Source organism: Trachemys scripta, chromosome 5 (assembly GCF_013100865.1).
Source record: "Trachemys scripta elegans isolate TJP31775 chromosome 5, CAS_Tse_1.0, whole genome shotgun sequence".
NCBI classification, from domain to species: Eukaryota; Metazoa; Chordata; order Testudines; family Emydidae; genus Trachemys; species Trachemys scripta.
In genome coordinates this window covers 139,855,336-139,883,247 of record NC_048302.1, presented here as the reverse complement: position 1 = coordinate 139,883,247, position 27,912 = coordinate 139,855,336, and the positions used below count along the sequence as shown (strand labels likewise).

The 27,912-nt window shown below is 53.8% G+C and overlaps 2 protein-coding genes across 3 annotated transcripts in view; one reads left to right on the top strand and one right to left on the bottom strand.

The window, feature by feature from the left end:
* Window positions 1-67: 67 nt before the first annotated feature.
* Window positions 68-22,290, top strand: AUP1 (AUP1 lipid droplet regulating VLDL assembly factor; the record flags this gene model as incomplete). Of its 2 annotated transcripts, XM_034772652.1 has the most annotated exon segments (11): window positions 68-211; window positions 3,955-4,105; window positions 6,709-6,896; window positions 6,986-7,058; window positions 10,040-10,113; window positions 11,274-11,340; window positions 13,896-14,001; window positions 14,356-14,511; window positions 14,700-14,863; window positions 15,299-15,387; window positions 21,829-22,290. In XM_034772652.1, coding segments are annotated over 11 exon segments (1,261 nt in total), but the record flags the coding sequence as incomplete, so codon positions are not given.
* A 2,644-nt stretch (window positions 22,291-24,934) lies between these two features.
* Window positions 24,935-27,912, bottom strand: part of LOC117878454 (dedicator of cytokinesis protein 2-like) — a gene marked incomplete in the record, with an annotated part of 325,642 nt that continues 322,664 nt past the window's right edge. The window contains 2 exon segments of the mRNA XM_034772650.1: window positions 24,935-26,316; window positions 26,458-26,591. Coding sequence (XP_034628541.1) covers window positions 26,236-26,316; window positions 26,458-26,591 — 215 coding nt within the window.

Here is a 27,912-nt window from a genome sequence, read left to right as displayed (position 1 = left end):
CGGGGGGGCGCTGGCCTTGCCAGCGTGGGCGGTTATCGGACCCTGACCTGTTCTCTTTCCCTGTCAGGTTTCCCAGCGATGGTTTCCTGCTGCTGGCTCTGCTGCTCTACGCCCCCGTGGGGCTCTGTCTGCTCCTCCTGCGACTCTTCATCGGCATCCATGTCTTCCTGGTCAGCTGCGCCCTGCCTGACAGCCTGCTCCGGAGGTTAGGGTGGGTGCGGGGCTGCCGGGGGAGAGTTGGGGCTCTTGTCAGTCTCTCACCTGCAAAATCCAGCAAATAGTTATCTCTGGAGGGGTTTACATTCATTAGGAACTGGGGAAACTTCTGGACTGGGGGGTGCCTATACAGGAAGGATGGGCTCCACCTAAACCAAAGTGGAACCAGACTGCTGGCACTAAACATTAAAAAGGTTGTAGAGCAGTTTTTAGACTAGGAGATGGGGGAGAGCTGACTGCTGCAGAGGAGCATGTGGCTCGGACAGAGACTTCGCTTAAGGGAGAGTCTAATGATAGAGAATTTCCAGGTTATAGTCAGGAGCAGAGGATGAAAGAGGATAAAGTAGAGGCCAGATCAGATGATAAACATTCACATAAAAAAGAATATGATACATCAGAAAAGGGCAGACAAATAAACAGTGACAAGTTTTTAAAGTGCTTGTACACAAATGCTAGAAGTCTAAATAGTAAGATGGGTGAACTAGAGTGCCTTGTGATAAAGGAGGATATTGATATAATAGGCATCACAGAAACCAGGTGGACTGAGGACAATCAATGGGACACAATCATTCCGGGGTACAAAATATATTGGAAGGACAGAGCAGGTCGTGCGGGGGGAGGGGAGTGGCACTATATGTGAAAGAAAATGTACAATCAAATGAAGTAAAAATCTTAAACAAATCCGCATGTTCCATAGAGTCTCTATGGATAGAAATTTCATGCTCTAATAAGAATATAACATTAGGGATCTATTATCGACCACCTGACCAGGACAGTGATAGTGACGATGACATGTGAAGGGAAATTAGTGAGGCTATCAAAATTAAGAACTCAATAATAGTGGGGGATTTCAATTATCCCCATATTGACTGGGAACATTTCACTTCAGGACGAAATGCAGAGATAAAATTTCTCGATACTTTAAATGACTGCTTCATGGAGCAGCTGGTACAAGAACCCACAAGGGGAGAGGCAACTCTAGATTTAGTCCTGAGTGGAGCGCAGGAGTTGGTCCAAGAGGTAACTATAGCAGGACCGCTTGGAAATAGTGACCATAATACGATAGCGTTCAACATCCCTGTGGTGGGAAGAACATCTCAACAGCCCAACACTGTGGCATTTAATTTCAAAAGGGGGAACTATGCAAAAATGAGGGGGTTAGTTAAACAGAAGTTAAAAGGTACAGTGACTAAAGTGAAATCCCTGCAAGCTGCCTGGGCACTTTTTAAAGACACCATAATAGAGGCCCAACTTCAATGTATACCCCAAATTAAGAAACACAGTAAAAGAACTAAAAAAGAGCCACCGTGGCTTAACTACCATGTAAAAGAAACAGTGAGAGATAAAAAGACTTCCTTTAAAAAGTGGAAGTCAAATCCTAGTGAGGCAAATAGAAAGGAGCATAAACGCTGTCAAATTAAGTGCAAGAATGTAATAAGAAAAGCCAAAGAGGAGTTTGAAGAACGTCTAGCCAAAAACTCCAAAGGTGGTAATAAAATGTTTTTTAAGTACATCAGAAGCAGGAAGCCTGCTGAACAACCAGTGGGGCCCCTTGATGATCAAGATACAAAAGGAGCGCTTAAAGACGATAAAGTCATTGCGGAGAAATTAAATGGATTCTTTGCTTCAGTCTTCATGGCTGAGGATGTTAGGAAGATTCCCAAACCTGAGCTGACTTCTGTAGGTGACAAATCTGAGGAACTGTCACGGATTGAAGTGTCACGAGAGGAAGTTTTGGAATTAATTGATAAACTTAACATTAACAAGTCACCGGGATCAGATGGCATTCACCCAAGAGTTCTGAAAGAACTCAAATGTGAAGTTGCGGAACTGTTTAACTAAGGTTTGTAACCTGTCCTTTAAATCGGCTTCTGTACCCGATGACTGGAAGTTAGCTAATGTAACGCCAATATTTAAAAAGGGCTCTAGAGGTGATCCCGGCAATTACAGACCGGTAAGTCTAACGTCTGTACCGGGCAAATTAGTCGAAACGATAGTTAAGAATAAAATTGTCCAACACATAGAAAAACATAAACTGCTGAGCAATAGTCAACATGGTTTCTGTAAAAGGAAATCGTGTCTTATTAATCTATTAGAATTCTTTGAAGGGGTCAACAAACGTGGACAAGGGGGATCCAGTGGACATAGTGTACTTAGATTTCCAGAAAGCCTTTGACAAGGTCCCTCACCAAAGGCTTTTATGTAAATTAAGCTGCCATGGGATAAAAGGGAAGGTCCTTTCATGGATTGAGAACTGGTTAAAAGACAGGGAACAAAGGGTAGGAATAAATGGTAAATTCTCAGAATGGAGATGGGTAACTAGTGGTGTTCCCCAAGGGTTGGTCCTCGGACCGATCCTATTCAACTTATTCATAAATGATCTGGAGAAAGGGATAAACAGTGAGGTGGCAAAGTTTGCAGATGATACTAAACTGCTAAAGATAGTTAAGTCCAAAGCAGACTGTGAAGAATTTCAAAAAGAGCTCACAAAACAAAGTGATTGGGCAACAAAATGGCAAATGAAATTTAATGTGGATAAATGTAAAGTAATGCACATTGGAAAAAATAACCCCAACTATACATACAATATGATGGGGGCTAATTTAGCTACAACAAGTCAGGAAAAAGATCTTGGAGTCATCGTGGATAGTTCTCTGAAAATGTCCACGCAGTGTGCAGAGGCGGTCAAAAAAGCAAACAGGATGTTAGGAATCATTAAAAAGGAGATAGAGAATAAGACTGAGAATATATTATTGCCCTTATATAAATTGATGGTACGCCTTCATCAGTAAGTTATTTACTTATTACCATAATACAAGAACTAGGGGTCATCAAATGAAATTAATAGGCAGCAGGTTTAAAACAAATAAAAGGAAGTTCTTCTTCATGCAGTGCACAGTCAACTTGTGGAACTCCTTACCTGAGGAGGTTGTGAAGGCTAGGGCTATAACAGTGTTTAAAAGAGAACTGGATAAATTCATGGAGGTTAAGTCCATTAATGTCTATTAGCCAGGATGGGTAAGGAATGGTGTCCCTAGCCTCTGTCTGTCAGAGGATGGAGATGGATGGCAGGAGAGAGATCATTGCCTGTTAGGTTCACTCCCTCTGTGGCACCTGGCATTGGCCACTGTCGATAGACGGGATACTGGGCTAGATGGACCTTTGGTCTGACCTGGTACGGCTTTTCTTATGTTCTGCCTGTCTGCAAGGTGGTCCTGTGGAGCACCCCAGCTCTGCATGGAGTTGGAGCTGCCTCTGCCTGGCCCGCTGGGGCTTGCTGTTAGGTGTGCAGGTTGGCCTTGTGGCTGCTCTGTCTGGTGCCATTTGTGCTTAGCAGGCCCTTCATCCCCAGTCCTGAGCAAGGAGGCCCCTTTGCTGGTGACTCTAGGGCCTGAGCCCCATGGCACATGCAGCCTGACAACAGGTTTCTTTTGCCTAAGTGCCAAACTGCAGGGGCTGAGAGCAGCAAGGCAAGCAGCCAGCAAGTGCACCTGCAGCCACTCCCTCATGATTCCAGTGCTGAGCTCTCCCCACACAGTTCTGCTGGTTGGTGCCCCTGCTATCCCAGCCCTGAGCTTCCTCCCACTCGCCCTGTCCCCCCACATAACACACCTCTGGTGCCCCTCAGTCCTAATTCCGCAGCGTCTGTATAGCCCTTGCTAGTCTCGTCTTTATTCACTGGTCAGCTAAACCAGTTCTGGTCACAATGGGGCTGGGGGTCTCTGTTCCTGTTGTTAGGTTTATCGTGCGTGTGATGTGTTCGGTGCTGGGTCTGTTTGTACGGCAAAGTGACCCCCATCTCCGGGATGCCAATGTCAGGGTTTACATTGCCAACCACGTGACGCACTTCGACCACAGTGTCATCAACCTACTGACCTCGTGCAATACGGTGAGTCATGCAGGGTTCTGGGGCTGCATCCCCTAGGAGAAGCACTTAGTGACCTGTTCAGGGATTGGGGACAGGCTCCTGGGTCTGTCTTTATTAATGAATAATTGAACAAGCCTTGAGCTCTCTTTAGGCTTGTATGTTATGCTATTGGGTTCTGGTTGGTTCAAGTTAAGGAGGGGCAGAGAACTGGGTCACCCAAGCAAACGTGTAGCCTCTGCCTACCCTTCCTGGCTCTTTAAATAGACATGAGCAGAAGCACAGCTGGGTTTGGGGCTTTCCCAGGGTGCTGGCTGTTTCCTGTGGGTGCAGAGGGCTGCCTGCACCTGCCCAGGAAGCACTGAGCGATGCTGTGTGACGAGGGTCTGCTGACAATAGAAATAATAAACACTGGCGCTGTCAAGCCATTATAAAAATTAATCGCCAATAACAACACTGTTAAACAACAATAGAATACCTTTTATTTAAATATTTTTGGATGTTTTCTACATTTTCAAATATATTGATTTCAATTACAAGACAGAAAACAAAGTGTACAGTGCTCACTTTATATTTAATTTTTATTACAATTATTTGCACTGTAAAAAAACAAAAAAGTATTTTTCAATTCACCTAATACAAGTACTGTAGTGCAATCTCTTTATCATGAAAGTTAAGCTTACAAATGTAGAATTATGTAAAACAAAACAAAAAAACTGCATTCAGAAATAAAACCATGTAAAATTTTAGAGCCTGCAAGTCCACTCAGTCCTACTTCTTGTTCAGTCAGTCGCTCAGACAAACAAGTTTGTTTACATTTTCAGGAGATAATGCTGCCCGCTGCTTGTTTACAATGTCACCTGAAAGTGAGAACAGGTGTTCTCATGGTACTGTTGTAGCCGGTGTTGCAAGATATTTATGTGCCAGATGCGCTAAAGATTCCTATGTCCCTTCATGCTTCAACCACTATTCCAGGGGACATGCGTCCATACCGATGACAGGTTCTCCTCGATAACAATCCAAATCAGTGCAGACCGACGTATGTTCATTTTCATTATCTGGGTCAGATGCCACCAGCAGGAGGTTGATTTTCTTTTTTGGTGGTTCAGGGTTTGTAGGTTCCACATTGGAGTGTTGCTCTTTTAAGACTTCTGAAAGAATGCTCCACACCTCATCCCTCTCAGATTTTGGACGGCACTTCAGATTCTTAAACCTTGGGTTGAATGCTGTAGCTATCTTTAGAAATCTCACATTTGCATTTTGTGAAATCTGCAATGAAAGTGTTCTTAAAACGAACAACATGCTGGGTCATCATCCAAGACTGCTATAACATGAAATATATGGTGGAATGTGGGTAAAAAACAGAGCAGGTGACGTGCAATTCTTCCCCCAGGAGTTCAGTCACAAATTTAATTAACACATTTTTTAACAAGTGTCATCAGCATGGAAGCTTATCCTCTGGAATGATGGCCAAAAGATGAAGGGGCATACCAATTTTTAACATATCTGGCACATAAATGCCTTGCAATGCCAGCTACAAAAGTGCTGTGCAAATGCCTGTTCTCACTTTCTGGTGACATTGCAAATAAGAAGAGGGCAGCATTATCTCCTGTAAACGTAAACAAACTTGTTTGTCGTAGCAATTGGCTGAACAAGAAGTGGGACTGAGTGGACTTGTAGGCTCTGAAGTTTTACACTGTTTTGTTTTTGAGTGCAGTTATGTAACAACAACAAAATCTACATTTGTAAGTTGCACTTTCATGACAAAAGCAACAAAGTCCTGTGGCATCTTATAGACTAACAGATGTATTGGAGCATAAGTTTTCATGGGTGAATACCCACTTCGTTAGACGCATGTGGTGGAAATTACCAGAGGCAGGTATAAATATGCAGGCCAGAATCAGTCTGGAGATAAGTCAGTTCAATCAGGGAGGATGAGGCCCTCTTCTAGCAGTTAAGGTATGAAAACCAAGAGAGGAGAAACTGCTTTTGTAGTTGGCTGGCCATTCACAGTCTTTGTTTAATCCTGAGCTGATGGGGTCAAATTTGCAAATGACAAAGAGATGACCGAGATTGCACTACAGTATGAGGTGAATTGAAAAATATTTTTTTCTTTTGTTTATCATTTTTACACTGCTAATATTTGTAATAAAAAATAATATACACTTCGATTTCAGTTACAACACAGAATACAATATATATGAAAATGTAGAAAAACATCCAAAATACATTTCAGTTGGTATTCTATTGTTTAATAATGCGATTAAAACTGCGATTAATCATGATGAATCTTTTTAATTGCAATTCATTATTTTTTTAGTGAATCACGTGAGTTAACTGCGATTAATCGATAGCCCTAATAAGCACTCTCCCCTGAGAGGACTTGTATTTTGCACAGTCCTGAAGGGCAACACACTTGGTGTGGGGAGGGATAACAAATCTTGTACCCAAGGCCCCTCTCCTCCCGTTCACAGCTGGGGGCCGTTGGGAGGACACCCGGCTGCTGCTGCAGTGTCTGGGGAGGGAAGGGCTGTCGGGCAGTCTGGATCCACATGGACCAGCAGGCTGGAGTCTTAGCAGGGAGACCGGGTGGGGGTCACTAATTTGCCCTTGCTCTTCTCTTGCAGCCTGCGCTGAATGGCACGCCGGGTTTCATCTGCTGGTCACGGGGATTCATGGAGCTAGGGGCGGTGGGGAGCCGGGCAGAGCTGGTGGATTCCCTGAAGGTGTATTCGTCCCATGGGGGGAATCCACCTCTGCTGCTGTTCCCAGAGGAGGCAGCCACTAATGGTCGAGTCGGCCTTCTTCGCTTCAGGTAGTGGTGGTGGGGGATGTTCCTGGGGACAGGACTGCCTTGGCCTATCTCTGTGGCCCTTGTTAATCGCTGGGATGTTTCCTTTTCAGCTCCTGGCCGTTCTCAATCCTGGATGTGATTCAGCCTGTGGCTCTGCAAGTTCAGAGGCCCTTAATTGCTGTGGTGAGTCTAGAGGTGTGGGGCAAAGAGCCCCGAGCCCATAATGGGTGCGTACGGCTTAGGGGGGTCGTGCTAGAGGGTTACCATTGCCGTTACTTTGCGCCCTGTGCTTTGGGTTCTTTCCCTCCGTGTCAAACTTCTCAGTGGCCATGTGAGGCAGGCGTTCTGCTTCCTCACAGGGAATTTCACTGACATCGGCTTTGCCTTTCACACATCTCTTAAGTTCTGATGGCAATATTGGTATGTTTGTGATCTATCGACCTGCCTAGGCAAGGCTCCTCTCTGGGTCCCATCACTAGTATCTCAGCACCCCGCCAATTTTAACACGTTTATTCTCACAGTACCCCACGAGATCAGGAAGCGCGATTATCCCCTGAGGGACTACGTGACTCGCCCCCAGGCACGCGGGGCTGAGTTCAGGTCTGCCTAGGCTCGCACATGAAGCATAGCCCATTTCTCCTCTCGGATGCTAGTGTTAATATGTTGACAGTGACACCGTTAAATGGGTTGCAGCCATAACGTTTTCAGCTCCCTTAAAGCTGTGACTTTGGGCTTGAGGAGAGAGAAACTGATTTAACAGATAGAGGCAGCGATAAAATGGTGGGGTGAGGGAAAGGAAGGAGTTACTCTGTAATGGCCAGAGGTGGATGGGTGGTTATACAGCTGTCACGTGGAGCCAGAGCGAGCACCCTCTCTTGGGCAAGCAAGGACACCCTTCTCCATGGATATTTGCTCAGGCCGAAAACTGGGGCCTGGGTTAGTCTCACAAGTGCAGGTTCCCTCTCTCAGCAGCAGGGTCAGATGAGGCCTACTAAGCAGGCAGGGACCGCATCTGGAAAGTGTGTTGTCAGAGCAGCTTGGCTGCCCTGACACCCATTAGACCCACAACTTAGAGCAGAAAATAAGGAAAGCAATGGGACAGATGCCAAGAAATAATAGACAAAAGCCCCCCGCCCTAGCCCACCCTACAGAAGTCTCTTTCATCCAGGAGTTGTCACTGACTGTCAGGATAACCAAGGAAAGTTCCAGGAGTTCTAGCCACACAGTGCCAGGCTGTGAGGACCAAAGGCTAATTGAGGGGAGCTGCTTAGGGACTAAAATTGACCAGCCGTTATCCATGCAGTCCTCAAAAGGTCTGGACCTACGGTGCTGATTGAAAGAAATGTGACTCTATCAGTTTCATAAATGTTATTAAAACTGTTGAACAAAATCCAGAAAATATCAGCTAAGCTTCTGTTAATATTGCTAAACTAAATTACAAATTAAACAACAATATAACTATCAAATCAACCAGGTCCTTTCAATGCAGGATTGCAATTACATCACCAGATTAATTCAACAAATAATCCACCTTTATAAAGCCTAAGAAGGGATCTGTGGAGGAAGCTGTCCATTTGTTCATAAACCCCAACTAAGGAATGTTACCAGTTAATCCAGTTTATGATTTGGGAGTGTTAAATGTTTTAATACTGAAACCAAATTATCGACTGTTTAAACCACAGTTTCAGAGCCAATTACAAAGCTACTTCCTTGGCTTTCAGTTCTTGTGTTGCAGTCCTAAGCCCCTCCTAACCCACCCTCCAGCAGAGAGGTTATAACAGATTCCAACAAAACTGACGAGCGGAAGTTTGACCAGTCTTATGTGCCAAAAGTTACACCTGGCAGTAATTTTTTTAGGGCTTCTAAACACAGAATGTAGAACACATTTTGATGGGTGTCTGAGACTTTAGAACTGAGGACCATTGTGGTGTCCCCCAGTGGACTCTCAGACACCCTTTGACAGCTTAAAATTAGGGAATGTAAAGGTTGGGACACCTCCCATTTAATACAAACCAAAGAGAAAAAGGAAATTCTAAAGGTAATGGAGCAGCAGTCCCTGAGCCAGACAGATGCTGCTGGCACATCGCTTCTTGCTAGTGGGGGTCTCCTTTGAGTGCGGGGAGAGGCTTGTCTCTGGCTAGTGTGGCCTCTTGCTTGATGTGACATAAGTCACAATATTCGGTGATTTGCGTACCACGGAGACTGTAAATCTGATCCTCCAAAATATCAAAAAGGAACAACATGGGACCACTTGGTGAGGAAGATGACATGGTCTTAGTGGAATGAAAAAGTCTTGAGATGACATTGTCGCCAGTGCATGGAAAATTTGACCAAAAAATCCTATAAAAGTCTATGAAGAGTCCTAGTAACAACCAGCCACTCAGCATTCATCCATTAACAACATTAAAAATAAGTTGGACATCTTTTGGTCAAATTTTGTTAATATTCTCTCAATCAACAATTTAATAATCTATATATGTAGGAATTACGTCGTAAATCAAACACTTTATCTTTGAAAGTTTCATCTTGATAGAGAAGTAACTTTAAAATCTCTCAGTGAAATCCATTTAAGAAATAAAAATAAGTTTAAAGTCTGAATTCCCATACAACCTATTTCTCTCACAAGGTCTTGACGGGTCTGGAAAATCTTCAAGTTTTGTCTGGTCTGGGTATTCCTTAGCTATGAATTGTTTGTGTTATAGGCGTCCTAGTGCCCAAAACAGATCCAAGCAATGTCATTGAGTCCAACATTCTTCCATACTATGATTCTGGCCTAGAGAGTAGAGCCTTCCTGTGAGTCCAGAAAATTGTTGATGGTCCATAGGCCTGAAGCCATTACCAGTCTTTCATTTGAGAGCAGGTTCTGTCAGTTACGAGTGGGGAGGGGGACACACCTGTCTGCTCTGATGGTAGGAGTGGGGCAAGCCCTGGAGCTATGTGGTCAGTTGGTGCTAGTCCTGTGCATGTTTCCTTGTCATAATCCACATCCCCAATCATCTCAGTCCCTCTTAGTTCTGCCTGGTGAGAAAGCAGCCTGCCTGGATTTGCCTCAGGGTAGGTCTTTGCTGTGCTCTCTTCCTTCCTTTGGGCATGTCTGTGCTGTAAGTGCCATGTTGCCCCATCTCGCTGGCTGTGTGTGGCTCTCACTGTGCTCTCTTCCCCAGAGTGTGGCCGACTCCTCCTGGATCACAGAGCTGCTCTGGACCTTCTTTGTTCCCTTCACAGTTTATCAAGTAAGGTACTATCTCTCGCTCTCCTTTGAGGAGGGGGGTGGGGCAGGGCCCTGCTGTGTCCCACTCCTGGCTCTGCCGCTGCCAGTGTCTGAGTTGCTGGCCCTGGGCCTGGGTCCCAGGCTGTCCAGCTGGGTGCCGAGTCCCTGCTTTTCTCCTCTCCAGGTTCCTGGTGTGGGAGGAGCCTCTTTTTGGGCTCCTGGTTCCTGAGAGGGGGAGAGGAATCCAGTACCAGTGAGGAGTGCCTTGGTCTCCCTGGGTCCTTTTCCCCACGTTTCTCTGCTGTCTTTCCCTTGTCAGCTCCTGCCTCCTCTGTGCTTCGGTGGTTCCCTGCAGCTGGCTCAGCCTTTCCCTCAAGTCGATGCCTCTCCCTGCTGGGAGGCTTCTCCTGACACTCCCCTTCTTCGCTCATTTGAGCAATGCAGGCTGGGCCCCTCTCCCAGTGAATCCCAGGGCTTAGCCGGTCTCCATCCACCCTCGGCTGGCAGAGTGGCTCAGCATGTCTGTATTACAGCATACAACTCAGTTTGGGATATCAGTGAGCAAAATCTCCCCTGCTCTTGCCAAAACGCAGCGTCTTGAGGGCACAGTCCCTGAGCAGGGTCACTTGCTGGGCTCTTCCCCTCTGTCCCTTTCTCCCTCATTGTGGCAGTGCAGGCTAAAGACAATCCGCCATAGAGGAGGAGAGCTGGATCTGTGGGGGAGCTCTCCTTCCCTTCAGTGGGCCTTCGCTGGGCCTGGGAAAGGGTCCGCGTTGAGTCCCTCCCAGCAGGGAACCTGGGACAGACTGTGTCCTTTTCCCCCAGGCTGTGGTGCACATAGCAGTTTTCCTGCCCACACCTTGTGTCTAACCCTGGTGCCTCTGTGTTCTTGCTGCCTCACTGGGGCAGCGGCTCCTCCTCTGGGAACCACGTTAACAGCCCACTGACACCCCTTTTCCTGACAGTTAACAAAGAGTCTAAATCAAATGGGTTCAATTCCTCCCCAGTAACCCCCCCTTCCCAATCCACCTCCCTCCTCTGCCACACCTCTCATTCGCGTTGCTATCCCTGGGGCTTGGCCCTGTTCCTGGGCCAGGGGAGCTCGGGTGGACTCAGGGGAGGGCCCTGGTGCCCAGGCTCCCAGCCATGCCAGGAGCAGTCAGCCCAGTGCTGTTGTCTCCCATCAGGTGGATGCCGCCTGTCTTCAGACAAGCTGATGAGCCGAATGAGGAGTTTGCGCTCCGAGTTCAGGAGGTAGGAGGGGCTGAGGGAGGGAGAGTTGGGGCTGCTGCAGTTGCAGGGTGTCCTAGAGGAGGGTTGGGACTGGATCGGTAGGTGTGAGCAGTGTCTGTGTTGGGGCAGAGAGCGTCTCCAGGGAGGGGCCAGGGTGTGTGTCTGGATGGAGGGGGTATCCCTGCGCCCATATTTGTTACCCCCCAATTTGTCATATCCCTCATGGCCTGCTATATTTGCCCCTCCACAGCTCCGTGCATGCAGGCAGGCCGGCTAATGGGAATGAGGGTATAGAAATGGAATTTACCACAGCCGAGGGGAAAGCAAAGCTCAGAGCTTAGTGTGCTGACACTGGGGAAGACCAGGTCACCTCCATCCCAGAGCGCAGGGAGAGCTAGCACGTGACACTGCTAGGGAGGTAGTAAGGATTTCTGAGAATCTGTCAAATGCAGAGTGGTGCTGTCTGGCACGAATAGCCAACAGAGTGCCAGTATTTGTGGCACTCTCCCTGTTACCTGCGCACTCTAGGACACCCTACCTTTACCCTTCTGTGGGCTCAAGGCATAACCCGGTTAATTTAGGCATCCACACCCTTTCCCAGTTCCTACAGCTCCGGATGAAAGGCACCTACCCTTCCCCAATTCCTAGGGCTCAGGGCATACTCTTCTGCAGGTTTGCAGGGCTTTTTACCAGCAAAAAGCTCCTTACACAGTAATATAGTAATAGCCTTAAACTCTATTTATTAACAGTTACCAAACAAGAATACACGTGCTAAGCATACAATGCTCACCGCTCCCAATAAGGCATGCAAATTTTTTCTGGTGGCCAGTCAGGATCAGGTTGTCCAGGGCAGTGGTTCTCAACCAGGGGTACAGGTCTTCTAGGGGGTATATCAACTCATCTAGATATTTGCCGAGTTTTACAACAGGCTTCCATAAAAGCACTGGCAAAGTCAATACAAACTAAAATTTCATACAGAAAAAATGAGTCCGCAATTTTTCAGTAATAGTGTGCTGTGAAAAGAACGAGGAGTCCTTATGGCACCTTAGAGACTAACACATTTATTTGGGCATAAGCTTTCGTGGGCTAAAAACTGAAGTGGGTTATAGCCCATGAAAGCTTGTGCCCAAATAAATGTGTTAGTCTCTAAGGTGCCACAAGGACTCCTCGTTCTTTTTGCTGATACAGACTAACATGGCTACCACTCTGAAACCTGTCAGTGGGCTGTGACACTTTCTTATTTTAATGTCTGATTTTGTAGGCAAGTAGTTTTTAAGTGGGGTGAAACCCGGGGGTACGCAAGACAAATTGGACTCCTGAAAGGGGTACAGTAGTCTGGAAAGGTTGAGAACCACTGGTCCAGGGACTCCGGCTTCTGCATAAGATAGTTGGCAGGATGTGGAGGTCTGGCAACTCTGATCTTGGGCTGTATCTGAATTAGGTTCCAAAGAATTTCTGTTTGGACCCCAGTTAGTTAAACTTGAGTCCTGGTTAGCTACACCTTAACCCAGGGGTGGGCAAACTTTTTGGCCTGAGGGCCGCATTGGGTTTCGGAAATTGTATGGAGGGCCGGTTAGGGGAGGCTGTGCCTCCCCAGGCAGCCAGGTGTGGCCTGGTCCCTGCCCCCTACCCCTCCCCCCCCCCCCCCCTTTCTGACCCCCCCCCAGGCCCCCTGCACCCATTCACCCCCCCCCCGTTCCTTGCCCTTTGACCACCCCGACCCCTATCATACCTCCGTCCCCTGACCAACACCCCGAATTCCTCTGCCCTCTATCCAACCCCCGCTGCCCCCTTACCGCGCTGCCTGGAGCACTGGTGGCTGGCGGCGCGGCTGTGGCGGGAGCCAGCCATGCCAGTGCACAGCACCGGGTCAGGCTGCGGCTCTGCAGCTGGGCTGCCCGGGTGGCACAGTGAGCTGAGGCTGCGGGGGAGGGGGAACAGCAGGGGAGGACCTGGGGGCTAGCGTCCCAGCCAGGAGCTCAGGGGCCGGGCCAGATGTTGCCCGCGGGCCGTAAGTTGCCCACCTCTGCCTTAACCAATCATTTTAAACTAAAGTACTACAAAATAATTCTTTGACCAATCCTAACATATTGTGAAACAATTGTTTAACCAATCATACACCACCACCTTAGTTGATTTAAATCTTGCAAAATTAGTCAGAGACAGACAGAAACAAAGAACCAGACAGAGACATTAGAGATAAACAATAGAGAAGCGGGGACCATAAAGGCATAACAATAAAGAAGTAGGGATTTCACAATCACAGCTGTTAAGTGATTCTTTGCCAGACAGAATGCATCATTTTCTTTAAACATCTTAAGATCTGTTTCTTTATCTGGTGGTGATGGTGCTATTAGGACAGGAACGCCATCGCCTTAACTGCCCCAAGATTCATTGTTGTAATGTAATTTAGATGGAATGGGAGCATGTGACTTTCTGCTTCTTTGCTCCTGTCCTAATGTGGCGGCAGAAAAAGGCCTCAGACCTTACACCTGGGCGCACAGGTGCATTGTGGTGCTTGGATCTTGTTGCCCTGGGCATGACTGTGCTGACTCTCTCCTGTGTGTTTTCTGTAGCTCTTGGCCGTGGAGCTGGGCGTGGTTTCTACGCGACTCACCGCAGCGGATAAAGCTGAGCATATGAAGAGGCTGAGACACACCCCGCCTCACCTCTTTGCCCCAGGTATGTGTCTGCCCTCCCTGCTGCGGAGCACATGCCTGGGCTCCGGCAGAGCCCCTCCTACTGCCGCTCTCTGCCTTGGTGGCTGCCCTGATCTGCTGGGGGAGGGAAAAGGACGTGCTCTTCCAGTGCCAGCCCCCTCCCTGGGGAAGCAGGAGGCACTCCTGGGAAAGGGCGTTACCCCAGCCTGCCTGCTCCAGACTGGGATAAGGGCAGACCTGGTGAGGTGGGGGGTCCCCTTATAAAGCCTGTAGAAGCGAGAGATGCCAGCGGGTCATCGCTCCCCTGGCCAGGCTAGCTTGGGCCTTGCACCCTCCCCTGGGCTGCCCGTTCATGTTTCTGTTCTTACTCCTGCAGCCTCAAGCCAGTCCTTGGTTGCCAGGCCCAGGGCATCTCCCAGCCTGGCTGGTGTCGGGCCTCTTGCTCCCGAGGATGTGCGGATCACGGAGATGGTCCAGCGGGTCAAGGAGGTGCTCCCACATGTGTCTCTGGGGACCATCAGGAGAGACCTGGGTAAGCGCATACCTGGGACCTTCGTGTGGACCCTGTGGGGCAGAGGCTGGCTGCTGCCCTTCAACATCCGGCGTGGAGGCCTGGGGACTGTTGTGCTATGGGGCTCGTTGGGACATGGAGAATCCCTGCACAGGTCCCTTAGCTTCAGCAGCAGCTCCCACTCTAACCGAGCCCCTGTGTCCCCACAGCCCAGACCAACTGCGTGGACACTACCATCGCCAACCTCCTGGAGGGCCAGGTGCCCCTCCTCCCTGAGGACAAGGATCCGGAGCCTGGCCTGCTTGCTCCGTCAACGTCCCAGACTCCAGCGGCCTCCAGCCCTCAGTGCCCTGCAGCTTCATCCTCCTCCAAGGTGCCTGCTGGTGGGACATCGAGAGGGGGACCTGGGGAGGCTGAATCCGCTGGCCCACAGGTGCTCTCAGGGCTGCGCTGGGGCTTGCCCCCAAGAGCTGGTAGCGGGTTTGAGAGAGCTGGGACTGCCGAGGAAGGAGACAAGTCAGGGCCAGGAACGGGGGTGATGAGCTCCTCTCCCTCGCTAGACCCAACTCATGGCCTGGCAGTGTGGGGAGCTGGGCGCCAGGGGCTGGTTCAGCTGTGGCCACCCAAGCTCCGGCCTGTGATGCTGATGGGACTGGAGACTTCTGCGGCCTCTAGTACTGACGCTCTCCGTGAGAAGCACAGGTGCTGAGGTCATGGTAAGGTGCGTGGGGAGGGGTGGGTGCTGGGCTACTTGGCAGCTTGCCTGGCCATGCAGTGTGGCTGCTCCCTGAATGCTCTCTTCCCCCAGCCCGCTGTGAAGCTCTTTGCGAAGTCCCCTGTGGAGAGGCATTTGTCCCTGCAGGAGCGGAAACATGTGCTGTATGCCTACGCCAGGAGGTGAGTCCCTTCTGTGTCTCAGGACCCCTGCCTCTGCCATGGTCACAGCAAGGGTGGTCGGCATTCCTGGGTCTGTATCTATGCTCTGCCCAGCTTTGGGCAAGAGTGCTGGTGCCCAGCAGAACCCTGCCTCCCAGCACAGGATGGTGGCTACGGAAACGTGGCTGGATTTGGCTCCTTTTCCAGCGTGAGACTCTCTTCGTGGTTCTGGGGCAGCTCTCACCAGTTTGTCAGCACCCGGAGCCTGGGGCCGTCTCCCTGGGCTGGACATAGGGCTGTCCTCTCCGTGCTGTATTCAATCAGTAAATTAAAGGATAGGCACATAATTAATGCCATTCCATGTGGCTTTATGGCAAATGGGGCTTGTCAAGCCGGGTTTAATCCTTTGGTATTGTGAGTGTGGTTGATAAAGGTAACTGCGCACCTGTTATGTGCCTGCACAACATTCTCATTAGAAACTTAGCACTCGGCGTGTGGCAGAACAGGCTGATGAGGTCCTGGGGAGCCAGACATGTGCATAGGAGTAGAGTGAGGATTCTCCTGTCTACGCAGCACTGGTGCAGCCAGTGCTGAAACGCTGCCCCAGCTCCGGGGCACATTTTAACCAAGGGTGTTGGAAAACTGGAGAGGATACAGAAAGGAGCGAGGGAAACGGTTGGCAGGTGGAGACTTACAGGCTCATTCTGTTTAGCTGAGGGAAAAGGAGACTGAGAGGTGACTTGATTTCACTGAGAGGAAATCCTGGGGACTAAAGGCTCTTTAATCTAGCAAAGAGAGGCAGAACAAGACCCACCCTGGAAGTCAGTCAGACCTGTCCAATTAGAACTGGTGTTTAACCGTTGGAACAGACTCCCAGTGGCTGTGGTGGATTCTCCATCTCAGGGATGAGGGAAAGCAGGTGCAGATAGAGCTGAGGGGAGAGGCTTTCCCTGTGGAGAATCTGACTCATTGATACAACGGGGCTTCTCCAGTTCTTTTAGAGCATGTATCCTAGCACTCTCGTCAGAGCACCCAAGGCTAATGACCACATTGTTTTGCTTGCAGAGCTAGAGTGCAGTGTGACCTGGGCTGACGTGAGCCTCTGCCTTCTGTCCCCTGGGAGTACTGGGGTTACAAAGCCAGGCTCGTGGGGGCGGCGGGGAGGGGTCCCTGACTGGGGATTCCACATAGGCAGGCCAAAGAGCCAGAGTTTCTGAAGAGGATTGACCTTCAGGTAGTCTGGGTCTGCCTTTCTGGAACACACTAGTTCTTCAGTGTGTGTCAGCGTGGATCCCGCTGTGGGTGAGCATGCGCCTCATGCACACCAGACTGGAGGCTTTTCAGAATAGCGGCGTCTGCCCCGGCTGGCACGAGCCCTCTGCTGCCTCGCTCTCCCATACAATGCATGAAGGGTGGGGCAGCTGGACTGCCCATGGCACTGAAATGCAACCTGGAGTTCTCAGCTCAGGCTAAACTTTATCAAAATTTCCAAAGTCCTCAGAATCGCTTCTGATCGACTGGTTGTCAGCCATGAACGGATCCCACCATTGGGACTGAATTCCAGTGGTCAGACTCTGCCCTGTGGGCTTCCAGCCCGGTCCATCCTGCACTGGACTCCATCCCCTGAAGGATGGAGGCTGTGGGTGTCTCTTACCTGGGGGAATTGCGTATTCACTTTGCTTGGCCTTCTCTGCCAGATTGAGAGGTGTGAGACGCAAGGCTGAAACTCCACCTTCTGGAACAGTCCATGAAGGTCTTGTCAGAGCCCCGGGAAACAAGCTGCAGCAGCACCGTCTTGGGCAGACTCAGGCAGTGAGTACTGAGAACTCAGCACTGAGGAAGGATCCGTCAAGAGACTGGCATTAAGCCAGCCTCGGCGTCCATGTCAAAGCTGGCACCAGCACCGGTGGGGTCAACGTCAGGGACCAAGAGGGGCTACTCTGAGCAGCGAGGCAGAAATGAAGAAGGAGCTGGGTGTCCTCCCATAAGGACAGACTGCACAGCCTCCAAGTCCTCCAAGCCCCATGCGAGATCAAGGGCTGGGGAGATGGAGTCCTGCTAGCACGGAGCCTGGCTCTGGAGAAGCATCTGAGCCACCCAGAGAGTCGATTGTCCCCCTGTGACCTGTTGTTTTGGCCCTGTTGGATGCTGCGGCCCACCGTGGCCAGGATGGAGAAGCCAGTCTCCACCCTCGAGGAAAAGGAGATCTCTCTCTCTCTCTCTCTCTCCTCCTGCCCCCCCACCCCCCCCAAAAGCGGGCCATTGACACATGAACACCAGGGGCAGAGCAACGTGACGCCCCCTCTCAGCACTGATGATCTCTCCTGTTATCACCAGTGTCTTCAGCTCTGCTGCCGGCACTGGATGACTTTCAATTGTTCCGGGAGCTCCTTGCGAGTGTTGCTGGGACCCTCGGCATGTTGGAGAAATCTCACAAGCTGTTTGACCCCCTCTTGGCTTCTGGTCTGGCAGGATCAGCCTCCTAGCCAACAGGAGGGACTGCTGGACCCTGCTAATGGGCTGTGGCCACAGGGAAGCGAATGGGGAAGTGATTGACAAGCAGTCCCAGGTTCCGGCCTCCGTGGGATTTGAGTTCTTGGATACTCAGCTGACCCAGCCTCCTTTGTCGTATTTGCTAGGAAGAGACGTTTGAGGTTGAGCTAAAGCACAAGGACCCCAGATGTCTCGACCTGCTTGGGAAGAATTCATACTCCAGCTTCGCTGCAGCTGTGCGTGGCTAACTGTCAGGCCCTGCTGGCCAAGTACAACTTCCTGACGTGGGACAGGGCGACACCCTCGTGACAGCAGAGCAGAACTCAAGGATGTAAAGCAGCTGGTGGCAATGCTTCTGAGACCATGGCCAGGTCGTTGGGCACCACGGTGGCCATAGACAGCACACCGTGGCTCCGGGCTGTGATAGAGGATGTACCCTGTGAAGGCTCCAGACTGCTGAGCGAGAAGGGGGCCAGCCCTCTGCACTCACTGAAGGACTCAAAAGCCACCTTGCACTCTGGGGACTTGCACCCCTCCATTCAACAGGCCATTGCATCCCCAGCCTCAGCAGCACTCACTGTCCTGCCACCCCATACAGTCAGAATGTCATGCCAAGAAGCTGCCAAGATACAACATGGGCACCAACCTTCCTTTTCCTCGGCAGCACAGCCGCTCCGCCACACGTCAACGGATCGACAAGACAGTCGAGAGCTGCATTGGAGAACACAACCTTCAGAAGCCACCTAGCCCCATCCCACCTGGCATCGTCTGCCATCATGTCAGATAAACGGATGTTACAAATCTTTGCCTGGGGCCACCCCATCCCTCTTCCATGAGAGCCTGCGACAAGCGGAAGAAGCCTTGTTGCTACATCTAGAAGCCATGGCAAAGGTTCCAACAGAGACTGGGAGAAAAGGCTTCTACTGGTATTTCCTCACTCCAAAGGAGAAGGGAGGTCAGGTCATCTTCCAATCCTAGACCTGAGGACGCTGACCGAACACATTCACTGTCTTTGGGTCAGGAAGGGTAACACCTGCCTCCATCATCACCTCTCTCCAAGCTCAAGACTGGTTCATAGCACTTGATGTGCAGGGTGTGTACCCAGCCCACAGGAAGTACCTCAGATTCACAGCGGGGCCCAACCATTATCAGTGCAGGGTTCTGCCCTTCAGACTTTCCGGTGCTGAGTGTGCGCCAAAGGTCTTGCTGTAGAAGCAGCGCATGTCAGAAGCCAGGGAATCCATTTCTGTCCATACCTGGACAACTGGCTGGTCACGGGCAGATCCCACAGGAGACTGGAACTGCCTTACACTACGGCCTTTCCCTGTTCACGCAGCTAGGACTCCTTGGGAATTAAAGAAAAATCTCTCACTGTTGCAGACAATAGAGTTCACAGGAGCTCGGACTGATTCCAGATCAGCCAGGGCCAACCTGCTGGAGGAGGGATTCCAGTTTCTTCAGTCAGAGATAAATGATCTACAGGCAAGACCGACAGCACATGTGTGTCTGGGACTCTGAGGCCACGCGCCGATATGTGCATATGTGATGCCACTTGCCAGACTCACCCTATGGTCCTCACAGCTGTGCCTGAGGTCCATGTATTCCCCATCCAGACATCATGAACGAATGGGTCACAGTCCCTCAGATCCTGGGAGAGCCTGCCTGGCGGCTAGACCTGGGGAGCGTGGGAAAAGGGGTGGCGTTCTCTGGCCACTCCCTGACAACTCTTATTGTGGATGCGTCAGGGACACACTGCAGTGCCTGCAGATGCAAGGCACATGGTCTCATTGTGAGCTGATCCTACCCAGGACTGTCCTGGAGCTGAGGGCCTATGTAGCGTTCCTGCCTGTTCTTCCAAACTCCACCATGCAAATCCTGCCAGCACATCTGGGCAGCGCTCGATTGTCCCGGAAGCCATCAAGCTCTAGGAATAGTACCATCAACATGGGCCGACCCCACTGGCTGTCCCCCTTCCAGGGGTCGGCAACAACCTGGCTGACTTCCTGAGCAGACCAGGGGGCCAGCCACAAGTGGTCACTGCAGAAGTCCATCCTAGATGCCCACCATACACTTCTTGGCCACAGAGCACACCACCAAGGGTCTGAACTTCTGCTCCAGGAAGGCCTGAGCCCAGGTTCCCTGCTGGATGCCTTTTTCCCCTGACACAAGATAGACCGGACATGGCTGTAATCATCCCGATGGCCCCTGGCCAGGAGAGTTTTGGCTCTGACCTGTTACAGATGTCCAGGGGCAGCGTCCTCCCCTCCCCTAATATTCCTCCCGGCTTGTACCAGTATAATAGCTCAGAACCAAGATCAGAGATGCACTGAGAGGGCCTGGACGCTGGCTGGCCGAGCCCTACTGAACTTGCAGGATGCAGTTGCTGCCAGGATATTTTTATGCAAAACAAGAAACCTTCCACCAGGAAAGCTTATTCCTCGAAATGGAAGAAATTCTCCAAATGGGCAACTCCCTGTCATGTTGACCCGGCGGACGCTCTTGTGCCGTATTCTGCTTTACCTCTCACCTTGCTGCAATATCTGCGCGTCACACCGTGGTCCAGTCGTATTCTGACTTCTCCCACCCTACGGCATCAGAATTCCTCCAGGGGCCTCCTTCATGCTTTCCTGCCTGCCAGAGACCTGACTCACGTGGGACCGTTTCTGATTATGGGGCCCAAAAATTTACCTTAATTATAAGCTCAGTAGTGTTTAAAAAAAAAAAAAAAAAAAAAGGAACATTCACTTTTTTTTTTTTTTTTTTTAAGGCATCACAATAACCCGTAACATTTTGCCTAGGAATTAACCATCTGCCACCTGACTACCAAGATGGTCTGGCCATCGCATCAGCTTGGAAGGTCAGCAAGCGCCAAGCCCTTCCACGTCCTTCCATAGGGACATGGTGGTGCTGAAACTGTGCCCCAGGTTCCACCCTATGGTGGTCTCAGAATTCCACCTGACCAGGCCGTTACCGACCCACTGTCTGCAGGCTTTGCACGTTGCCAGAGCTCTGCTCTGTTACCCAACAGCTCAGGCCTTTCAGGCTGCCTCTTTGTGGCCATATCACAGAGCATCTCCAAGTGGAGCCCACCATGCACAGCCACCTGCTTTCAGCCCCCTAGGGAGGCTTTCCCTCCAGATGGCCAGGCGCACGTCACCAGGGCTCGGGCAGCAGCACCTGCCTGCTCCCGGACTGCTGCATTCTGAGAGCTGCAAGGCAGCTATGTGGAGTAACTTACGGACTTGGGTTAAACATTGTGCGCTTGCTAAGGCAGCCGGCCACGTGCCAAGCTCAGGAGAGCAGAGCTGCCGTCTGTTCGACTGGCCCCCCCTCATCGTGCAGGGAGGATGCTGCTTGCCAGCCACCCGCAGAGGGATCCACGCTGACACGGACCCGAAAAGCAGAGAGCAGTTACTTACCCCGCAGGGAGTGGTCCCTCATGACCTGTTCCTGCTCTCGCAGTCCTCCGTCAGCTGGACTTTGGATTGTGAGGGGGCAGCAGGAGGGTCGTGGCTGCATCTCAAGGAACCATGGTGCTGCAGGGGAAGTGCCTGGTCTCTGCGCTTTAGTCAGAGGCAAGTGATGGGGCAGAGGCGGAGTAATGGGGGCCTGTGCTCTACAGAAGGTCAGAGCCGATGAGCTGGGGTCCCAGAGCAGAGTGTAGGGGGTGCGAGCGTGGAGGGTCCCCCTCCACCATGGAGGCACTGCCCCCTCCCTCCGTTACATGGTGCTGGGTTATTCCCCCAGGCCGAGTCTGGTGGTTTCTGCCTGTGTCTGAACACAGGTCCTCTGGGCTCTTGGTGGGGAGGCAGCCCCTCCCAGTTTGATGCCATCTGAATAGAACCCAGGAGTCCTGGCTTCCAGTTCCTGATGTGCCTAGTAGGCCACTCCAGCTGCCAACCTGGGGCCGATCCGTTCCCTCCCCACACTCCTCTGCTGCCTGACTAATGGACTCTTCCTGCCCCACAGGAGATACACGGAGAAATATGGGACGCCGCCGGGTGATGGGAGCCACTGAGGTGTCCCTCACCCTCCTGCCTGTGGCGTGCGCAGGGCTTGGGCCCGTTGGGAGCGTGACTTCAGCATGGCCGTTTTGCATGATTCACAGCACTGCAGTGGGATCCCAAAGCCTCCGAACCAGCACGCTTGAGATGCAGCGGGGCCTTCGCGGCGTGTGCCAGCCCAGGCAGGCGGTGCCCAGCTGCCCACGGTGGGGCAGTAAGTGCCTGTGTATCCCCGCATCACACCCGACCTGCCTCCGGCTAGCCAGACAGGGTTGGACAGCTGAAACCGGGCTGCCCTGCCCCCACCCCCATGGCGGACTGGACTCAGCACCAGCCTGGCCCAGCCTTCTCCATTTGGGCTGTTGTGTTAAACTGGCTGAAGGGGGTTTCTTCTCAGCTACAAAAAATAAATCTGACTCTCTTACGGCCAGGTCCCAGGGCTTGAGATCACTGGGGGGCAGAGGGAGCCTTCTGATCTCTCTGGGGAGGCGGGGGGAGAGGGGCTCCTCTTCCAGGCCAAGCTTTAACCAATGGGGCCCAGTGTTCTGGTCCTGAAGCTGCCCGGGCCTGACCCTGGAGAACTGCAGGCACCTTAGCACTGATGGCTGTAGGCCCCAGTTATTTCAAGTGTCTCCATCCCTGTTCTCAGTCCTCTGGCCTTCCCAGAGTGGTGCCCGTGCCGCCCCGGCCGGGCTTGGCCTCAGGCCTCCCACTGGCCCTGTTAGATGGGCAGAGGTAGCGGGGGTGCTGGACAGGCTCGTTGGGGGTGACTCCCACAGCTGCAGAAAGATTGCTGCACGGCATGCTCTTGGGAGACTCTCTGGGCGGGCACAGGACAGAAGCGATGCCCGAAGGAGAGCCTGTGCCTCCCTCATGTGCTCCCTGGGTGGGGTGGTGGGGTGGACAGGTTCTACCCTCTGAAAACTCTGAAGAAAGGGGCAGGCAGAGTCCCAGCCAGCTCTGCTTTTGCTTTAAAAAAAATCAGCTGTGGGTGTCTGCAAAGATAATCAGGAACCATGTACGTGTCCAATGCAGGGCTGCCTGCCTGAGTCTGCTCAGAGCCTGGAACAGGAGGGTGCTGCCTGTGCAGGGCCCTAGACCTGTCACTCACACCCCCACTGCTCCAGCAGTCTCTGCCACCCCCACCCAGCAGGGCCTCTGTGGGGCACTTTGCTAACAAGCTGCTCTGGAAGGGGTGGGGCTAAGGTCCCAGTTTGCCTTAATCCAGGCCTAGAATGGCCAAGACAGGGGAGGGAAGCTCCCAGGCTGAGTAGGAGCCAGACGGGGCGGGGTGCTTGTTCCTCCCCCATTTATGGGGGTGGCCTTGCAGGGGCTGGAATGAGCCGGGGGGAGTATCTGCACAGCCAGCAGCGTGGAGAAATGCATCAAGGGGGGAGGCTTTGTAATGGCCCCAGCAAGGTGACAGCGGGGGGTGGGGGGACATGTCTAATGGTTAGAATGGGGCAGGGAGCCAGGACTCCTGAGTTCTGGCCTGGGATGAGGGGTCAGAGCAGGGAGGGACTCGAGCCCTCACTCAACCCAGAATCCGGCCCAGGGTCCCACGATGGCTGGGTCACATCCCACCGCACCCAGTTGTGGGCCGGTTTGGGCAGGGGCTGGTCCTGTACCACAGCTGGGTTCGGGCGCTGGGGGAGGCATCTCTGCAAACCATTTCCCCCGCCCCCCCATGGATGCTGCAATCCCAGGGGTGCTAGGGGGTGTCATACATGTCCAGCCCATAGGACGTGCCCTGTGTCCCCATGGGTATATAGGGGGCCTGCAGGGGGGCACCGACAATTCCCCTGGCCCCGCCCCCCCCCCCCCCCAAGCCGCCGCTGCCCGTCTAGCCACCATGGTGACATACGGTGACATGCACTGGCGGCCAACTGGGTCAGACTAGACCCACTCCCAGGGCGCACCCTGCACTGATGTGAGCACAAGGGTGCCCTGGGCTGAGCTGGCATCTGGCTGGTGCTGGCTCACAGCTGCTACCCACCCCCCACAGGGCAAGGCCTTGTGCCCACCCACCTGGCCAGCCTCCTGCTGGTGGGCCCGGCATGTGCAGCATTACTGGTGCTGCCCCCCAGCGGGGGGCTAAGGGCAGCAGGGTACCAGGCGACCCAGGGGCCAAAGGAAGCTGGTGACACAGGGCCCCAGATGTGGCTGCCAGGATGAGTGAATGTCTCAAAATCCATTTTTTTGAGGCAGCTGCGATGTGAAGCGGGTGGGGGGCAGGGAGCCAGGTCTCCTGGGTTCCAGTCCTGGTTCTGGGAATGATGTGGGGTCTAGTGGTTAGAGCAGCGGGGGGTGGGCTGGGTGTTCCCCCCACATCCCCCTGTGTGTCTCCAATGGGCTGACTGGGCCCCTGGTGTGTGTGTGGGGGGAGGTCTGACCATAGCAGGATTCCTTGTGGTCGCTGTAGGTTTGCCTGTGCTCACAGACCCCGACTGGACAGCTGCAAGGGCTGGATAGGGACGTGCTGCGCCTGGGTGTGGGAGCAGAAACCCCCCACCCCGCAGCTACCCCAGGGAACCTGTGCTCCAGCTGGCCCCAGAGCTCTTGGGGTGGTCCCGGGCCACTTGCTCTTCATGGGAGGGGGACGGGATGCCAGCGAATCTTGTGCCCCTGCCCAGCTGGCTCAGGGATGCAGCGACTTTCTGAGCCAGGCCTCGTTCGCCTGAGCTGCTGGGCTTAGGCCAGCCCCCCTCCCCCCCGCCTCCAGGGTAATGCCTCCCACCCCGCCTGCCTTGCCCACTACTGCCCCCCATCCCCCCTTCCCCTCCAGTGCTCCCTGTGAGCCCCCCCCCCCTCCAGGGTAAAGCATCCCACCCCGCCTGCCTTGCCCACTAGTGCCCCCCATCCCCCCTTCCCCTCCAGTGCTCCCTGTGAGCCCCCCCCCCCACCTCCAGGGTAAAGCATCCCACCCCGCTAGCCTTGCCCACTAGTGCCCCCCATCCCCCCCTTCCCCTCCAGTGCTCCCTGTGAGCACCTCCCCCAGCCCCCTTAGTCTGTTTTGTCCTTAGGACTTTGCCTTCACGCTTTCCCCACCTCCCCGCCACTGCTGGCCGGAGGTCGGGGCTGGGCACTGATTTGCAGGGCGCAGGCTGGAGGATTTATTCGCTTTATTGGCAGGCAGCTGGAGGCATCCCATGGCCCCAGGCACACGAACCCCAGCAGTGCGGCGGGGACGCGCTGGGAAAGCAGCGGGGCCTGGCCGGCTGGGGGTGGGCAGAACACAAAGCCTGGGGCTGCCCCAGCCCTAGGTCGGCTCGGCTGGCGCAGAGCCCATGGTGGGGACGCACAAGCCCATCATGCTGCAGCCCGGGGGTGGGAGGTGGGGGCGAGAGCAGCAGCAGCAGGCTGGCTCCTGCCCCACACTGGAGGGGCTCAGTCCATGGGCGCTGCCCACAGTGCGGGAGGCCGGCTGGGACCAGGCGATGGGCAGTGGCTGTGGCTGAACTGATCTCCGGTTGCTGCAGAGGGGCCCCAGCGGTGTGCAGGCAGCTCACTGCACCACGGCTCCAGGGGTCGCAGCCTCGGGGAGGGGCTGATACAGAGACTATTCCGGCGCTGCTCTGGGACCAGCGCGGGGGGGGTATGGGTGCTCAGGGGCCACCCACCTCCAGCCCCGCCCAGGGACAGCGCAGCCCTAGGGGGTCAGGACCTGGCAAACCGTCCTGTACCAAGGGGGCTGACCTGCTGGGGATTGTTCCTGCCAAGTGTGTGGACTGAGTCTATCAAACACTAACTGCTCGGCCACCGGGCAGCAGAGCCCCTGTTCTCCTGGCCTCACAGCACACGGACAGGCCGTAGAACTGAAATATTTCCCCCAGGCAGCATTGCATTTGCCTGTGGAACTCACCGCCACAGGATGGCTTAGGAGCTGGGCCTTAGAACGAGACTATCCAGAGCACAACTAGTTCGTAGGAAAAGGAGAGCTGGGGAGGGACCCAGAGCCCTGCTTCAGGAATGCAGCTGACCTCTAACTCCTGGGGCAGCAGCAGCCCTTCACTGGGGCAGATTTGCTGGCTGCAATGTTTCCTACACCATCCTCAGCGGGGCAGACGGCCCTAGACCTGACCTAGGCTGGTGCCTCCTGTGAGAGGGAGGCTGAGCTAGGCTGGGGCTTCTGCAGCTCCAAGCACATGGGAACTGGAGTGAGGGGGTGGTGGGATGCTCGGGCTGCTGTAGGAAAGATGAATGAGTCTGGCCCAGGGCTCAGCCGGGGAGGAGGAGGGGGGGGGGCGGGTGCAGGAGCATGGAGGGCACAAAGGGGTGGGGGCCGGACCAAGCAGCCAGCAAACACCTCCATCAGCAAAGTCACCCTCCTGAGCGGGACAGCGAGGGGGCCGGTCATGGGCAGTGGGGCAGCTCAGGTCGGGGATATGCGCTTGGATTTGGGGGGTGGCGGGGGTGGTGATTTCAGCCCTTTACTTCCATCCACTGTCAGCTGCTAAAACAAAGAGGAACAAGCATTAGTGAGTGGCTTGGGGGGGGGGGGGGCTGGCCCCTGCTCCCCTGTGGCTGTGGGGGGCTGGGCCCTGCACCCCATGTGGCTCTGGGGAGATCCTGCAGCCCAGGCCATGGCCAGTACCTTCCCACTGTTGGGCGCGGCGTTCTGCTCCATGAAGGTCTCGTACACACTGGAGCTGATTTTGCGGGGCAGGGGGGGGGCCTTGCTGGCGCTCTTCACCCGTCCTGTGAAGCCCCGGGTGGACCCTGACGCCCCTGCACACAGAGAGGAGGACACAGCGCTGAGCCCTGCCCTGTCATGGCAGCTGGAGCAAAGCCGGCGCTACCCCGTGGCCTCCTGGTGCCAGCTCCACGGCTGGGCACATACGGGCTGTGAGGGAGTCAGCAGGACCCCCGGAGAGCCGAGCCAGGCCGGGACCGGCCACTCCCCGTACAGCCTCTGTGTTTCGGACCGTCTGGCCGCATGGATCCCGCCCTTGGTTCGTGTTGGCCCCGCGGGTAGGAGAGCAGCACAGGGCACTGGAGTGGTGCCCAGGCCTGGCCTGTTCTCCCCCCGCCCGACCCAAAGGCATAAATGGCCCCTCAGGCCCTTCACCCTGGCCAAATCCCAGAGCTCTAGGGGGGCAGGGGAGGGTGGGGAGAGGGCTTCACGTGGCCAGGGCACCTCAAAGACCCCCCAGGCACTGTACGGTGATGACCGGCCAGTATCCTTGTGGGCCCCGGCCGCTACCTCAGTGCTGGACCATGGGAGCTGGGAGCCCGGCGTGAGCTGCGATCGCAGGCCAGCCCTGCCAGGAGCCCCAGCTACAGCGCAGTGCTGGGCTCCACGTGGCTCCGGGCCAGGACATTGCGCCAACAAGCCGCAGCGGTGCCTGGGCCCCAGCAGAGCGAGCGCTCATGGGAGAGCTGCTCCAGCGCCCCCAAACAGGCGTCACGCAGGCAGGACCCCGTCTGGCTGAGGCTTGGTGCACAGAGGTGACCAGCACTGCGGCACCGGGAGCACAGACGAGGCCTCGGCGCTGATGACCAGGGTCGCACAGCGGAAGAAGCAGCTCACCAGGGCACTGACGGGGGCGGGGGAGGTTACGCAGAGGGGTCCCCCCAGAGACTCTCCGTGGCCAGTCTGCAGCCCCCTCCATGGAGTGCTCGGGCAGAAATGCCTTCACGCGGCCCTGCTGGAGCCTGCGACAGGCCCTTCACCCAGACAATAGCGGCACTGAGGAGGGGCGGCCCCAGCAACTCTGGTTTCCACAAGAATCCGATTTTGTGTGTCTGGGGCAAATCCATCCCACCGGGCCTGGGACCAACCCAGACAACCACCAAGCTGCTGGCAATGGCTCAACAGAGCGGGCGTGGCCCGGACACCCCCACCCTAGCTCCACTGGTGCCTCTCAGCCCCGACCCGCAGCCCCCTTCGATCCCAGCCCTGGGTGTCTGTACCTGCCGCACTGGGGGAGGGGAAGGAGGTGCCCAGACATGCCGTGCTGAGGGGGAGGGAAAGGGGGTGTCTGTACCTGCCGTGCTGGGGGAGGGGAAGGGGGTGCCCGGACATGCTGTGCTGGGGAGGGGAAGGGGG